The following is a 15127-nucleotide window of genomic DNA, read 5'->3' on the forward strand; positions in this document are numbered from 1 at the left end:
AGGCGCTTCATAGATACAGAGAAAAACCCAACAATCATATGACCCCCTACACAGCAAAATCTCCAGTTTTAAATTAACACTTTTGACAGTGTTATATGTTTAAAAGTAACCTAGTCAGTTTTGAAGATTAACAATGCCTAACACTGAGCAGTGCTGATTTTCTAACACTGGAATATTTCTAACATTTTGAGTTATTTTCCAGTGTTAGAAAATCAGCACTGCTCAGTGTTAGCCATTGTTAATCTTCAAAACTGACTAGGTTACTTTTAAACATATAACACTGTCAAAAGTGTTAATTTAACACTCAACAGTGTTGTATTTAACACTCAGAGGTGTGGACCCATATAGACACTCTCTAGTGTTAATTTAACACTGGAGATTTTGCTGTGTATGAGCAAGCACTTTGGCAACAGTGGGAAGGAAAAACTCCCTTTTAACAGGAAGAAACCTCCGGCAGAACCAGGCTCAGCGAAATAAAAAAAAATTGAAAAAATTGAAAAAACAAAAAAAACAAGCGCGTCCATGCTCACAGGTGTACACACGGGTGATCACACCCACAAACTACACCCTTTTTGGCTCCTACCTCAAAGCACACTGTGTTCTGTTGATCTTATGTGCTGCACAATAATGTTTAATATTTAGTATTTACTGTCATATTCCCATATATCATTGTGATGTTGTTTATTCTATTACTCTTGTTCTCTTCTGCTTGTTTTCTTTTTTCTTTCTCAACAGGTGATCCAGGTGATTGAAATATGCATTTTTTTTCTTTTTTCTTTTTTTTTCTTTTTTTTTTTTCTCTGCCCATTCTGTTGGTTTTTGTCTTTTGCCCTTCTCCCCCGTCCCTCTTCTCAGCTGTTTCTCTTTCCCTCTTTCTTTCTCCCCTTCTTTCCTCCAGTCAAGTCTGTCCCGTATTCAACAAGTGAAAATAAAATAAACAATAAAAGGCGAATCACATGGACCATTATGGCAAGGCTGGGATGGTCAATTTGGTAAAGTAAATCCGTTGGGCATCGTTCTTTGCCTTTAGACAATAATTCTGATGGCAAAAGAGCCAAACGGGACAGGCAAAAAAAAAAGAAAAAAAAAAAAAAAGAACCAGGCTCAGGGAGGGGCGGGGCCATCTGCTGCGACTGGTTGGGGTGAGAGAAGGAAGACAGGATAAAGACATGCTGTGGAAGAGAGACAGAGGTTAATAACAGATATGATTCAATGCAGAGAGGTTTATTACTACATAGTGAGTGAGAAAGGTGACTGGAAAGGAAAAACTCAATGCATCATGGGAATCCCCCGGCAGCCTATGTCTATTGCAGCATAACTAAGGGAGGATTCAAGGTCATCTGATCCAGCCCTAACTATATGCTTTAGCATATAGTGATAGTTGCATTGCTGGCAGGTTGCACCAATAAGACTATATTGTGGTCGTTAGTGACCTTTTCCATTTTGATGTTTTAGGCCTTTTGCAAACCCTTTGTGTTTTCTTTTAAAATAATACATTTTAACGCATCTGACTGATATTGACCCTCTTGTCCCGTTTATTCTGGGCTCGTTCCTGTAAGAGCTTTGGGCCTGAAAGTTTGCACGAGTAGTATAGAGGCCCTTAGCGGTTACTCTGTGGCTTTTACTCGCTACAGTACACGATGAAGATGTTTTATCTGGTCCAATGACTGCGTGCTTCTGTTGTCTTTACAAATTTAATGTGAAAATAAAAACACATGCAAATTAAAGTCCAGAGCTTAACCTGACTGAAATGCTGTGGTGTGTGGGTCATCGGGACTGCGTGAGACAAAAACAGTATCCTGTAACTCAGCCAGGGTTGCTCTCATGGTCAGTAGGACAACACATTATTTGGTAAAGGTTAGAAAATAGGGAAAAATCGTTAGTGCTGAGAGGCTGGGACTAGTTTGGGGCACTAATGAAGGGATAGTTTAGTGCAAACTATAATTTCTCCCCATCAGTTTTAACCAGTTACACAGACGCACATTCTCATATAAAACTTTGTATACTGCTAAGCCAGGTTACTCTCTCTTGGGAAGATTGGCTGCAGTTAACTGCCTGTGGTTTTCTGAACAAAAGAGATCTGTCAGTGTTCCTGGGTCATTGTCCCAGTGTTTTTCAGTTTTGGACTTTGTCACTGTTTCCTGTTTTATTATGTTAGCTCCGACCTGTGTGCGTTATCTTTTGTTCCACTTCCTGTGTTATTACTTAGATTTAGTTCAGCTGTGTGTATCACCTTTGTTACGTCCCTCTGCAGCCTCTAATCTTCTCAGTGTGTTCAGCTGGTGCTAGAAAAGGCCCTAATGCTTTATTCATCTGGTTCCTGAATGTAAAGGAGGACTATTCATGGGCGAAGCTTCATTATATTCCTTTGCTGTTGTCACTGCAGTTGTGTGACGTCACAGTTATGTCAAACAACCACCAGAATCAAATCAAATCAAAATGTTTTTTTAAATGTTTTTGTAATTTAATTCTCAAATCATCCTTTAATCTGAGTGTTCGACATTCACACATAAGAATAAAGTTTCATTCAGGCGATTGAGATTTGTCACAGCAGGAAACATTTATAGGTCAGTTTGTGTTTATTCTCTGTGTGAATCTTCATATATCACAGTCACGTTACACACGGTTGAGAGCACCCAAGCCACTGCTGCTCCAGCACTGCCAAACACTAAAGTGGCAGCCCATGACAGACCTGATGCACCTAAAGTGAAATCACATTACACACCATTAGCTGTTTGTTATACTTGTTCAACATGTGCAAAGTTTTAATTCTTCATAAAATAATTTATGATGTACATAAATTATCTTACTCATGAACCTTTATTTATAGAGACGTGTCCAAGAAGAGCATTTCATATCTTTGACATTTAGATAAACAGCAACAGTCAAAGTGGACTAAAATATTACAATTTCTAATTTTTCTGGCAGTAATCCTGCTCTATAAGAAAACATGTCTATTTGTTTGGTTGCGGATTTTTTTACACACATTTAGAGAGAGAGAGAGAATATGTAACAAATTATCCAGTTTACCCCAGGACTGCAAGATTGCTATGACAGCTGCTAGAAGTCCACCTCCACCACTGCTGACGGCAACAATTGACATTAGTTTGGCAGCGATGGAGCCTGCTGCTATTCCAGCTGCAGTGAACCCCAGTTTAGCCAGAATGGCAGGAGTCAGAATCACAGTTCCACCAGCTCCTGGATAAAAAAGTTTATATTCATATATTCATATCAAAATTATGCTGTGGTTAATGTGATGGCATACCTGCAAACACAAAGACCGCCTTGCCTGTTAATGAAATACAAAAAGATTTCAAATAAAATCTTTACAATTATAAAAATAATTCATATCCACTGCATAATGTGATAACACTGTTATAATATATATATATATATATATATATATATATATATATATACATATATATATATATATATATATATATACTCACATATCTCTTCAAAGCTTGTGTCCATGCTTTCAATGATAACACTAAGACACCGAGAGCTCAACTGCAGTCATGGAAAGCTGATCCATGTCTTTTACTTTTTTTTTTTCAAGAGTTGACACTCCCATTTCTGAAAGAACAATACACACTAGACAGGGGAGGAGCAGCATGATGTTTTTTTTTTCTAAACAGTAACATATTCATCTTATGATTGTGGAAACCACATAAAGAATGAAAGAAACATTTCTTTGCAATGATCCAAATAATCTCATTGCAGTAACAATGGGCTCTGCACAATAACAAATTATGTGTAGTAATAACTTCATTATTATAACAACAAACCTGGGGCAGCACGGTGGCACGCTGGTTAGCAGTGATGCCTCACAGCAAGGTCCTGAGTTCAGTTCCACCTTTCTTTCTGTGTGGAGTCTGCAGGTTCTCTCCAGGTATTCTCCCTTCCTCCCACAGTCCAAGAGCTCAACTGCACAGTCCAAACATATGCAGTTAGTGGGCCTAGGTCAGTTGGAAAGTCTGAATTGCCCATATGTGTGAATCTGACTATGAACGATTGTGTCTATGAGTTAGTGATCCCTGAGACAGACTCAGTACCCTGCCTCTTGCCCTAAAACAGGGGGGGTTGTTACATAAAAACACTTGCAGTTTCTCTGTAGCAAAGACTTAAACCTTTAAATACTCTTTAAAAAAAAAAAACTTTTTGCAGGCAGAGAGAACTAATGGAACAGTAAAGTTAAGATTTAGGAAGACAGGCAGGACATGGTTAGACTGTATAGAATAAGTACATGAGGATTACTCCAGCAGAGAATGGTCTGACTCTTTGAGATTATACATGTTAGAGCATTTAGAGTTCTAGTCTTCTGTAGTGATGATAGAAAAGCAGAAGAGAGAGCATATTAGCAGATTAGATGCTTGAAAATGTTTAAAAGTAAAGAAATCATGAGAACAAATGATCTGCCAGATGATTCTGTTTCTCTGCAGGAGCAGAGTCTGAAGTCTGGAGATTGGATGTTGATAAGGCCATGGAGAGGAAGTGCTGGTCCAGTCCATGATGGAAAGGTCCCTATCGGGTGCTGCTGACAACGACCACAGCAGTGAAGATTGCTGGAAGGAACACTTGGATACATCAAGCGCACTGCAAGAAGGTGACACACATCCAGGCCAGCTCGGAGTAAGTGGCAGGAAGACCGGGAACAAAGGGTGGGGAAAGCCTCCAGGGCCCCTCGTCTCAATCCGGTGAAGAAACCAACTGAGCCACAGGTACTCATCAGAATGGCTGGGAATGTGCTGTGCATCTTCTTGAGCCTGTGGACCCTGAGTGGGATGACAGGGAGCGCACTGGAACAGAGCAAACCACACCCATGGGTTTTCAACAACTACTGGTGGCAGTTTAAGAACACAACCGCTCACATAAAGAACGAGACCAATGGTTATGCTTGTGATGCCACTGGCTACACATTCTTCTGGACTGTGGCCATATAGCATCACTGAGAGCGAGACAGTTTGTTTGGTTGCTTTAGCAACACATCCAGGAACACTGCCAACTTTTCAACTGCTCTGAACCTGAATGGAAGGTTGATTCACCAGTAGCTGGGAAGGTGAACTGCTCTGGTAAGACAGACCTGCTCATCTGACTTAAAGAATATCAAAATCAAATCAAATCACTTTTATTGTCACATCACATGTGCAGGTACATTGGTACAGCACATGTGAGTGAAATTCTTGTGTGCGAGCTTCACAAGCAACAGAGTTGTGCAAAATACAATAATGTAAACAAGCAAAATACAAGAATGGCTACATCTGAAACTAATAAATATATGTACAATATATAATAGTATATGCATTTCTGGATGTGTATACTAAATATTTTTCTACGTGTGTGTGTGTGTGTGTGTGTGTGTGTTTGTGTGTGTGTGTGTGTGTGTGTGTGTGTGTACACATATTTTACAAATTAAATAGAGTAAACAATAAATAAAATATATAAAATAAATAAAATAAAATATACAGAGTGAGACATGTGCAAAACAGTGGCGTTACTGTACAGTGTGGAGTGCATAATGTTAAAGTTCCAGTAGTGAAGCTGAGGTGTCTATGACGTGTTCAGCAGTCTGATGGCCTGGTGGAAGAAGCTGTCTCTCAGTCTGCTGGTACGGGACCGGATGCTGCAGAACCTCCTTCCTGATGGAAGCAGTCTGAACAGTTTATGGCTGGGGTGACTGGAGTCCTTGATGATCCTCCCCGCTTTCCTCAGGCACCGCTTCCTGTAGATGTCTTGGAGGGAGGGAAGCTCATGACTCATGAATATGACTTGTAGCAGGACATTATTTAGTTAAACGAACTGGAAACAGGCCAATTGCCTATGTGTATGAAGGACAATGGATTAGTCCAAGTTGGAGATTTACCATGGAACATGGCAACATCACCTATTCTTTTGTCTTCTGCAAGAAGGATGTAAACAGAGAAGGTTTTTGTCTATGTTTACATCATGAACACTTGAGGTTTTGAGCCAAGAAGATCAAAACAGCTTGATCCAATTTCCTTTACAAAGCTTTTTCTGTGGTGACAACAGGACAGGAGAAGAGTTGTAAATGCAGATTATTCACCAGTTGACTCTAACCCCCACAGGATGCCTACAGTGAGAAGATTTGGGGGGTTGATAGGAGTCATAAAGAAGGGTGTTGACCAGGCTGCAGCTTTGAAGCTAGCTGAGAGCCACATGGACAAACAATAAAGTCAACTGATGTGTTTAAATACATATGTCTATATACAGTTGGATTGTAGTGACATATGATTTTTGAGAATGATGATTCTTCTTGTTCGACTTTTGACATTCAGTTGTTTACTTGCAGAAATACATAATGAATCGCACGACAGGAGTAGATCCGCCACAAGGCTGGATAGGTTGGTTACTGTCTGGTCCTTGGTGGCATCTTCTTTTGAAAATATTAATTCCTGCTTTTGTATTGTTGATACTGATTTGCTTATGTATAGGATGCATTTTACCTTGTTTAAGATCAATGCTGACTAAGATGATTTCCAATACATTTTTTAAGTGATCTAGGTAGCTCTGTTTGGAAGTTCAGTTAACGCTAGAAATGTGTTTTGGAGGTTCTACGTGTTTTGTCTCTAAGGACCACCGCATATACTTATATATAAACATATATAAATAAAACCAACTTTTTTTTACATTAGTAATTCCTTTTGTGCATAATTTTATATTATTGTTAATAATAAATTAATTAAAGCAACAAAACAACCTGAAGAGCCGGTTGGGAGCCAAAAGAGCCGGTTCTCTAATAAGAGCCGGAAATCCCATCACTAATATTTTCATACAGCATATTGAGATTTGTCACTGGAGGAAACATTTGTTGGCCAGTGTATGTTTGTTCAACGTGTAAATCTTCATATTTCACAGTCACGTTACACATAGTTGAGATCACCCAACCCACTGCTCTAATGCAAGAAGGAATTTCCTCTTAAGCAAACAGAACATACAACAAAAGAAAAAACAGGTCACTCAAACTAACCTGCCTTGACAAATTAAAAGTAGAGAACTTGTTTTGAAGTAAGAAAGAAGATGCCCTCAAGGCAAATTCTCACGAGGGCCTAAGAGTACATCTTTCAACATCTTACAATACTGTGATTGCAGCCATTCCTCAACTCTCTGTCAATGGTACTCATGGCCAATGATCAGTGGGCTTTGATCAATGGTTGTTGATCAATGGCCATGAGAATTTGCATAATCATGATGAAGGAACTGACCTCTCAGCCCATTGTTCCTTCAGTGGTGCTAGTTTCAGTCATCATGCAAATGTACTGTTTATAAGATTGGGGAAACCTGCAGTCAGCTGAGACTGAAGAAGTTACTTGGATGAGTGATGAAACGTTTCTCCCACAAAACGCTACGTCCAGATGAACACAACCAACTTTTGGGGATTTACTTACCTGAATGATTGAGCATGCATCAAGAGGTTTTAACCCACTTTGGCAAGGACTGCCTAAAGCTAAATTTAAAAGCAGAAAATTAGAGGCCATCCAGGCCTTTATGTTTATGTGTGTTATCTGGCTTCATGGATAGATAAAGTTGGGTGTCATCTGTATAGCAGTGAAAATGTATGCTATGCGTTCTTATGATGATAATAATACAGTACACTATGATATCAGCAGGACTGAAGTGATATCTATTTATTAGGCACAACTGGAAGTCTTGTTATTCTGCTAAAGTTTTTTCCCACCAGTTTTTGCAAACACTTTAGAAAATTATATTAGCTTCAATAAAAATCATTTAAACATTTGCAATGTTTATTACCTCATTGTCTTACTTTAAACTAATTATTACAACAATACAAAGTTTTAAACTTTAGGTGATCTCAGTTATAATATTGTATTAAAGCATTATTGCAACTAATTGTACTATTAGCCATCAATACAAGGACGAAACAGCTTTAAAGATGGAATACTAATAAGGCAGGTTTAAGGGTGCAGTGAGAACTGAACATAACTGGCATCTCTTTAGTTTTTCTCTCTCTTTCAGTTTACAGTTAAAATGAAGACTGGCCATTTTAATGTCACCTCACAGATTATCATCATCACCAGGAGACCAAGATAACAATGAAAGATTACTGAACATCTGTTTTGTTGATTTGTTTGTGGCATTTTCTTTCAGCTGTCTTGTGTAACAGTTTCCAAAATGCTGATAGATTTTCACTACGTCCAGCCAACACCTATGATACTCTCAGAGGTTGGGGAAACAGTAAGTCAATTTTAGTCAAATTTACTTGAGCATACAGTCAGTTATATTCAGGTGTGTTGCATCAGGGACACATTGAAAAGTTTCAGGACACCGGCCCTCAAGGACTGGAGTTTGACACCCCTGTCCTACATAGTCTCCCGTCAGAGTTGTGGCTCTGTAAGAGTGATAGATTTATGGACTATAGAAACATATGGTATTGTTACTGTGCTTTACATTAAGTTGTTTACAATAAAAGCAAGGAAACACTTATTTTTGCATGACTTTTAATTTTCACATTGAATTAATGAAGAGAATAAAGGCACCATATCAGTTGTTTTTTGTTTTTGTTTTTAATGATGGATAAAATCTGAATGAAATTTTTATGAACCATTTTTGTAACTTAATTCTCAAAATATGCTTTAATCTCAGTGTTCGACATTCACACATAAGAATAACGTTTCATCCAGGCGATTAAAATTTGTCACAGGAGAAAACATTTGTAGGTCAGTTTGTGTTTTTTTACGTGTTAATCTTCATAAACCACAGTCACGTTACACACAGTTGAGAGCACCCAAGCCGCTGCTCCACCAACACCGCCAAATAATGCAGTGGCAGCCCATGACATACCTGCTGCACCTACAGTGAAATCATGTTAGACACTATTAGCTCTATTAGCTTATTCAACATGAGCAAAGCTTTTAGAGAGAGAGAGAGAGATAATATATAGTAAATTATTCAGTTTACCTATTCCACACTGTAAAAACTGTGATTTGGGTTAATTAGTATCTAATAGGAAATTAATAGTAACTATTAATCAGTAAAAACATGTATGTGTTGTTTTAATTAAATCTAAGCAAAATTAAACATTTTTGAGATGTTCAGTTATTTAAATTTACACAATTTTGTTTGGGGTAAATTAAGCAATAGTTTTTTGAGCAGATTTAACAAAAATGTATGAGTAGCGTGAAAAATGAAGAAATCTAATAGATTTAACTAATGAAAGCATTTTCATTTCAATCATTCTACACTTCCACCTGTAGTCTGTTGTGCCACGTGCAGGACACACACGCGTCAGCAGTGGATGATCTCCATTTTGTCCGAGGTAAGATTATCTGAATTTGTACGAATATACGACACGTTTTAAACAATAACGTATAGCAGTTTTGAGTAAAAGTTCTAAACAGTATGATACGTCAAAATTAGACTAATAATGACCACTGTAATGACAGTATTGTATTTTTACACAAAATGGCACGAAGTGGACTGCTAGCATAAGGTCACTTTCCAAGCCTTCGCAGCTGTGTTACTTAAGAGCTTTGACTAACCACGTTTTACCATATTAAAAAAATATATCAATTATGTATTTCGATGGGCTGTAACCTCCCTCATTTACTTTTAAAATTTTATGAAAAAGTTTTGCACTCAGCAGTGAGTGATGTAGTTAAAATCATTTGTGCGGGATTTTGTCAGTCACGGTTTTTCAAAGCTTTTGTCTCCACGCAGTGTTTTTCAGTTGTGGTAATTAAGCTAAAGTGGCTCAGTCCAGCAAAATAACTGGTTTTCATTTTCATGCTGTCGGAGCCCTGTGAATTTAGTGCAGGCACAGTTCACATAGAGGGATAATGCAAGTTTCCAGTTAAACTTGGTCGGTGTATCAGTGAGACCCATGCTCAGTCACGATGTAACGATCTTCAAGACAAAGCTACATTCAGGAAATAATATAGTAATACGTGTTTAATCTGACATAAGTCTTTCATAATTTCTATGTTTAACACCCAATGGTGTTTGGATACAGAGATGACCTTGTGTAGATTAAAAGGACATCTTTTCAAATATGGGAAGATATATACAGTATATAAATACACAAATAGTGTTATTTCATGTCATGATCTGTCACCAAATCGGTACAGAAAATAGAGTCTATTCCCTTTTTAATCTAATAAAGAGTTTCATTGTTTTATATGTGAATCTCACCTTTAAAAATTTTAGTATTAATTCAAATTTGTCTTTAACAATTTGTGTGTGTAAAATTTTTACTTTGGAGAGTGCGATTGCTATTAATGTTGTGTTCTTTTCAGTTGTTGGAAGATCCCTCAACTTAAATTCAGCTGATCAGTATGTAGACTATGCATTTTGAATAGGTTTTGATGGATGATTGTATTGAATTAAACTACTAGTTTTGAAATTGAAGCAGCAGAAAATGACAAAGTTGACCCTACTTAATCTAACTTAACTCTGCCCATTTACATTTTATTCTAGGTTGAACGAGATAGAGCTCCATGTAATCACTGATGACCAAACGGAGAAGTTGGTTCTTTCATCAGGGATCCCACCAACAGTAGGAGGAGCTGCAAGGTGTTGTGAAGGATACCTTTGGGATTTCAAACAACTTAAGTCTTCAGTATTTTAAACCAAAATTTCAGGACTACTTCACTATTCGCAGAAGTGACCAGATAAAAGACAAAGACACTGTGAAGGTTGTTGGCATCACCCTGGTCATCCTGCCAGTTTTCGGCAGCCCCTCTGATCAACTGACTATGACTCATCATCCAATCCAGTTGTATCCAATGCAGACTCTGCTGCAACCACATCTTCTCAGGACACCATTATTCTCAAAAGGCAGAAGTTCACAGAACGTTGTGAGCCCTGGCCAAAGCTGTTCCCCATTCCACAGTCTGCACATGAAACTGAAATGTAACTGGAAAGAGCCACCGAGGAGTATAAAAAGAATGGAAATCTTCTGCCCACCTCCAAAGTAAAGACTGACATTCTCGAGAAGTTGGCTGAAACTGTATTTTCAATTATGGCCTATTCTTCCTATTATTTTGGGGCAAGCACTAGTGAAGAATTTCAGTGCATACAATCTAAATTAATCAGAAAAATATTATATTATAAATTTTGTATATGTTTTAAATTCCACAATAAAAACAATTACTGTTTGAATGTTGTCTTTGCAAAATTGATTCATTTTACTCAGAAAAGAAGTTAAATTAATTTGATTTTCTCTTACTATTCAGTCATTAATTATAAAGTTTAATTGGAAAATTAGTGAATCCAATTAGAGTTTTAATTAAAAACAAAAAGTTGTTAATTTTTTTGTAATGGATATTTTAGTCATTTTTACTAAACCTTTGCCAGATCGTTAGTAAATTCAAAGTAATTTTTCTCAGAGATTCATTTCAAATGAACTAATTTTTTGTTATAATTAGGCAATTTTAACCTTCAATTTGAGATTTTGTCCCTAAATTCAACACATATTTAAAAGACAATGTCAATAATATCTATTATTGTTTTTTGTTGAAATTTAATTAACATTTTATCTAAATTTTACATAAATCACTTGAAATTAAATTCTACTTAAGTAAATTAAGTGTCACTTTGTTGCCATAGGTTTTTTAAGTAACCTCTAGTCACAGTTTTTACAGTGCAGCTATTCCAGCTGAAGTGAACCCCAGTGAAGCCAGAATGGCAGGAGTCAGAATCACAGTTCCACCAGCTCCTAAAAAAAAACCCAAAAAACATATATTAAAGATTTTCATTTCAAAATTATGCTGTGGTTAATGTCATGGCGTACCTGCAGACACAAGGACCGTCTTGCCTGTTAACGAAATACAAAAAGATGTCAAATAAATTATTTACAATAATAATAATAATTCATAGCCACTGTATAATGGGATAACACTGTTATAAAAAAAAATAGACTCACATATTTCTTCCCATTCCATGTCTGTGCTTTCAAAGATAACATTCAAATGACACCAAGAGCTCAACTGAACAAACCTGATGTATGTTATTTACTTTATTTCCAAGAACTACCTCTCCCATTTACCAAATATGAACAGAGGAGGAGGAGCACAGGGATGTACCTTAAAAAAATAACACAGGCATGTACAGGGAGTGCAGAATTATTAGGCAAGTTGTATTTCTGAGGAATAATTTTATTATTGAACAACAACCATGTTCTCAATGAACCCAAAAAACTCATTAATATCAAAGCTGAATGTTTTTGGAAGTAGTTTGTAGTTTGTTTTTAGTTTTAGCTATTTTAGGGGGATATGTGTGTGCAGGTGACTATTACTGTGCATAATTATTAGGCAACTTAACAAAAAACAAATATATACCCATTTCAATTATTTATTTTTACCAGTGAAACCAATATAACATCTCCACATTCACAAATATACATTTCTGACATTCAAAAACAAAACAAAAATAAATCAGCGACCAATATAGCCACCTTTCTTTGCAAGGACACTCAAAAGCCTGCCATCCATGGATTCTGTCAGTGTTTTGATCTGGGGCCTGTTCTTCGTACCTCGCTAAGTGAGTTAGCTGGATGAGATTGTTGACGATTTCGCGTGATCCTGGATCGTTCGGTTCCCCGAAGCCCATCCAGGACTTGCTGTCATAGCAACAGAGCCGTAAGCGTAAACCTGCTGGGGAGCAGGTTTACTTTATGTAAACAGGATTAGATCGCGGCCACGCAGGTATGTCCGCGTCATTCATACGAAAGCAACAGCGATATTCCACCACTGTTTCACCATAAATAAATATTATCAATGTAACTAAAGATAATGCAGCACTTGATCCTTTTATTGATTTCACACAGATACATACAGGTCATTCCCTAAAAAAGGGAAATGTACTATTAACATTCTATTACATGTATGTGATTATTACAGATGTAATTCATATTTTAGAGTAGTAATTGTAAATTACTTCGTGTAATCAAGATGAGAGACCACGGCTATAAAAGCGAAGGTGGATTTGGGAAGTCTGTCGCAGTCATATCCTGTCCGTTTACGCGAGCCACCCATTGCGGAAGGTGCAAGATTGATAAGGAGAGTCCTCAGAATTCAGCATATATTGCGGGACAGACAGGATCCTTTAGCTCAGCGCGACAGTGTGCTCATTGAGAGATATCGATTTTCCCGTGAGGGTATTATTCACTTAACCAACTTGTTGACGAGGGGGTGCAGGACCACCACCTGTCTTTTTTTTTGCTCTGCCCTTTTCTTGGTTGCTGTTATGAACAAACAAACAGATTATTTCAGGGTCTCTTTCCAAGAGACGAAAAGCAATATAAGTGATAAATATTACCATTCTGTGGAATATTCTTATATTTCACTTTTACTTGTTCCCATGTTCTAGTGGGTCCTGTTGTGGCTCTAATGTGAAAGAGGATATAATATAACATAATATAATATAATATAATGTAATATAATATTGGATAATATGGTGTGATATGATAAATCTACCCTACCGCCTACTGGTGTTGGCCAGAGGGGCCGATGGCGCCATATGGCAGCCTGGCTTCTGTCAGTCTGCCCCAGGGCAGCTGTGGCTACAACCGTAGCTGCCTCCACCAGTGTGTGAATGTGAGAGTGAATGAATAGTGGCATTGTAAAGCGCTTTGGGTGCCTTGAAAAGCGCTATATAAATCCACTCCATTATTATTGTTATTATTGAATTACTTACGAGTTTGATTTGTCAGCAACTTTCTCCCAGCCCTCTCTCCTTGCTTTGCAGCCTTTGCAGTGTTCCCTTGCGTTTTAATTAAACTCTGAAACTCCTGAAATCCCTCACTCAAGAGTTCTTGCTCTGCTGCCGAAAAATACCGAGCGCGCTCCTTCGACATTTTCGCCGACCAATCAAAGGGTTGCCGATCAATGTTTCTACTATCGATGCGTAGCCCCTGTTGGGCCACCCAGTGATCTCACATTACTTCATCCAGCTATACTAATCGTCAACAACAGGTGTGCTCGGGGAACCGGAATAGCGAGCTCAGAGTTAGCGCGATGATTTGGTCTTGGATGTTTCATTTGATCTTGGATGTAGTAAGCGACGTACGAAGCACAGGGCCCTGTTCACCATCAACATTGCGTGCAGCAGCAACCACAGCCTCCCAGACACTGTTCAGAGAGGTGTACTGTTTTCCCTCCTTGTAAATCTCACATTTGATGATGGACCACAGGTTCTCAATGGGGTTCAGATCAGGTGAACAAGGAGGCCATGTCATTAGTTTTTCTTCTTTTATACCCTTTCTTGCCAGCCACGCTGTGGAGTACTTGGACGCGTGTGATGGAGCATTGTCCTGCATGAAAATCATGTTTTTCTTGAAGGATGCAGACTTCTTCCTGTACCACTGCTTGAAGAAGTTGTCTTCCAGAAACTGGCAGTAGGACTGGGAGTTGAGCTTGACTCCATCCTCAACCTGAAAAGGCCCCACAAGCTCATCTTTGATGATACCAGCCCAAACCAGTACTCCACCTCCACCTTGCTGGCGTCTGAGTCGGACTGGAGCTCTCTGCCCTTTACCAATCCAGCCACGGGCCCATCCATCTGGCCCATCAAGACTCGCTCTCATTTCATCAGTCCATAAAACCTTAGAAAAACCAGTCTTGAGATATTTCTTGGCCCAGTCTTGACGTTTCAGCTTGTGTGTCTTGTTCAGTGGTGGTCGTCTTTCAGCCTTTCTTACCTTGGCCATGTCTCTGAGTATTGCACACCTTGTGCTTTTGGGCACTCCAGTGATGTTGCAGCTCTGAAATATGGCCAAACTGGTGGCAAGTGGCATCTTGGCAGCTGCACGCTTGACTTTTCTCAGTTCGTGGGCAGTTATTTTGCGCCTTGGTTTTTCCACACGCTTCTTGCGACCCTGTTGACTATTTTGAATGAAACGCTTGATTATTCGATGATCACGCTTCAGAAGCTTTGCAATTTTGAGACTGCTGCATCCCTCTGCAAGATATCTCACTATTTTTGACTTTTCTGTGCCTGTCAAGTCCTTCTTTTGACCCATTTTGCCAAAGGAAAGGACGTTGCCTAATAATTATGCACACCTGATATAGGGTGTTGATGTCATTAGACCACACCCCTTCTCATTACAGAGATGCACATCACCTAATATGCTTAATTGGTAGTAGGCTTT

General features: G+C 38.4%; 1 protein-coding gene across 1 annotated transcript; it reads right to left on the reverse strand.

Moving 5' to 3' along the window:
• Nucleotides 1-2571: 2571 nt before the first annotated feature.
• LOC146646205 (interferon alpha-inducible protein 27-like protein 1) lies at nt 2572-3477 on the reverse strand. Its single transcript, XM_085391297.1, has 4 exons — nt 3453-3477; nt 3266-3289; nt 3031-3198; nt 2572-2701 (listed from the first exon to the last, which is right to left on the reverse strand). Exons 1-4 carry the CDS (start codon nt 3475-3477, stop codon nt 2580-2582), a joined length of 339 nt encoding a protein of 112 aa, XP_085247423.1. The 3' UTR covers nt 2572-2579.
• Nucleotides 3478-15127: the final 11650 nt, after the last annotated feature.

Source organism: Rhamphochromis longiceps, linkage group LG19 (genome assembly GCF_057381845.1).
Source record: "Rhamphochromis longiceps isolate RC_006_pf linkage group LG19, R_longiceps_female_GT1.1, whole genome shotgun sequence".
Lineage (NCBI taxonomy): Eukaryota > Metazoa > Chordata > Actinopteri > Cichliformes > Cichlidae > Rhamphochromis > Rhamphochromis longiceps.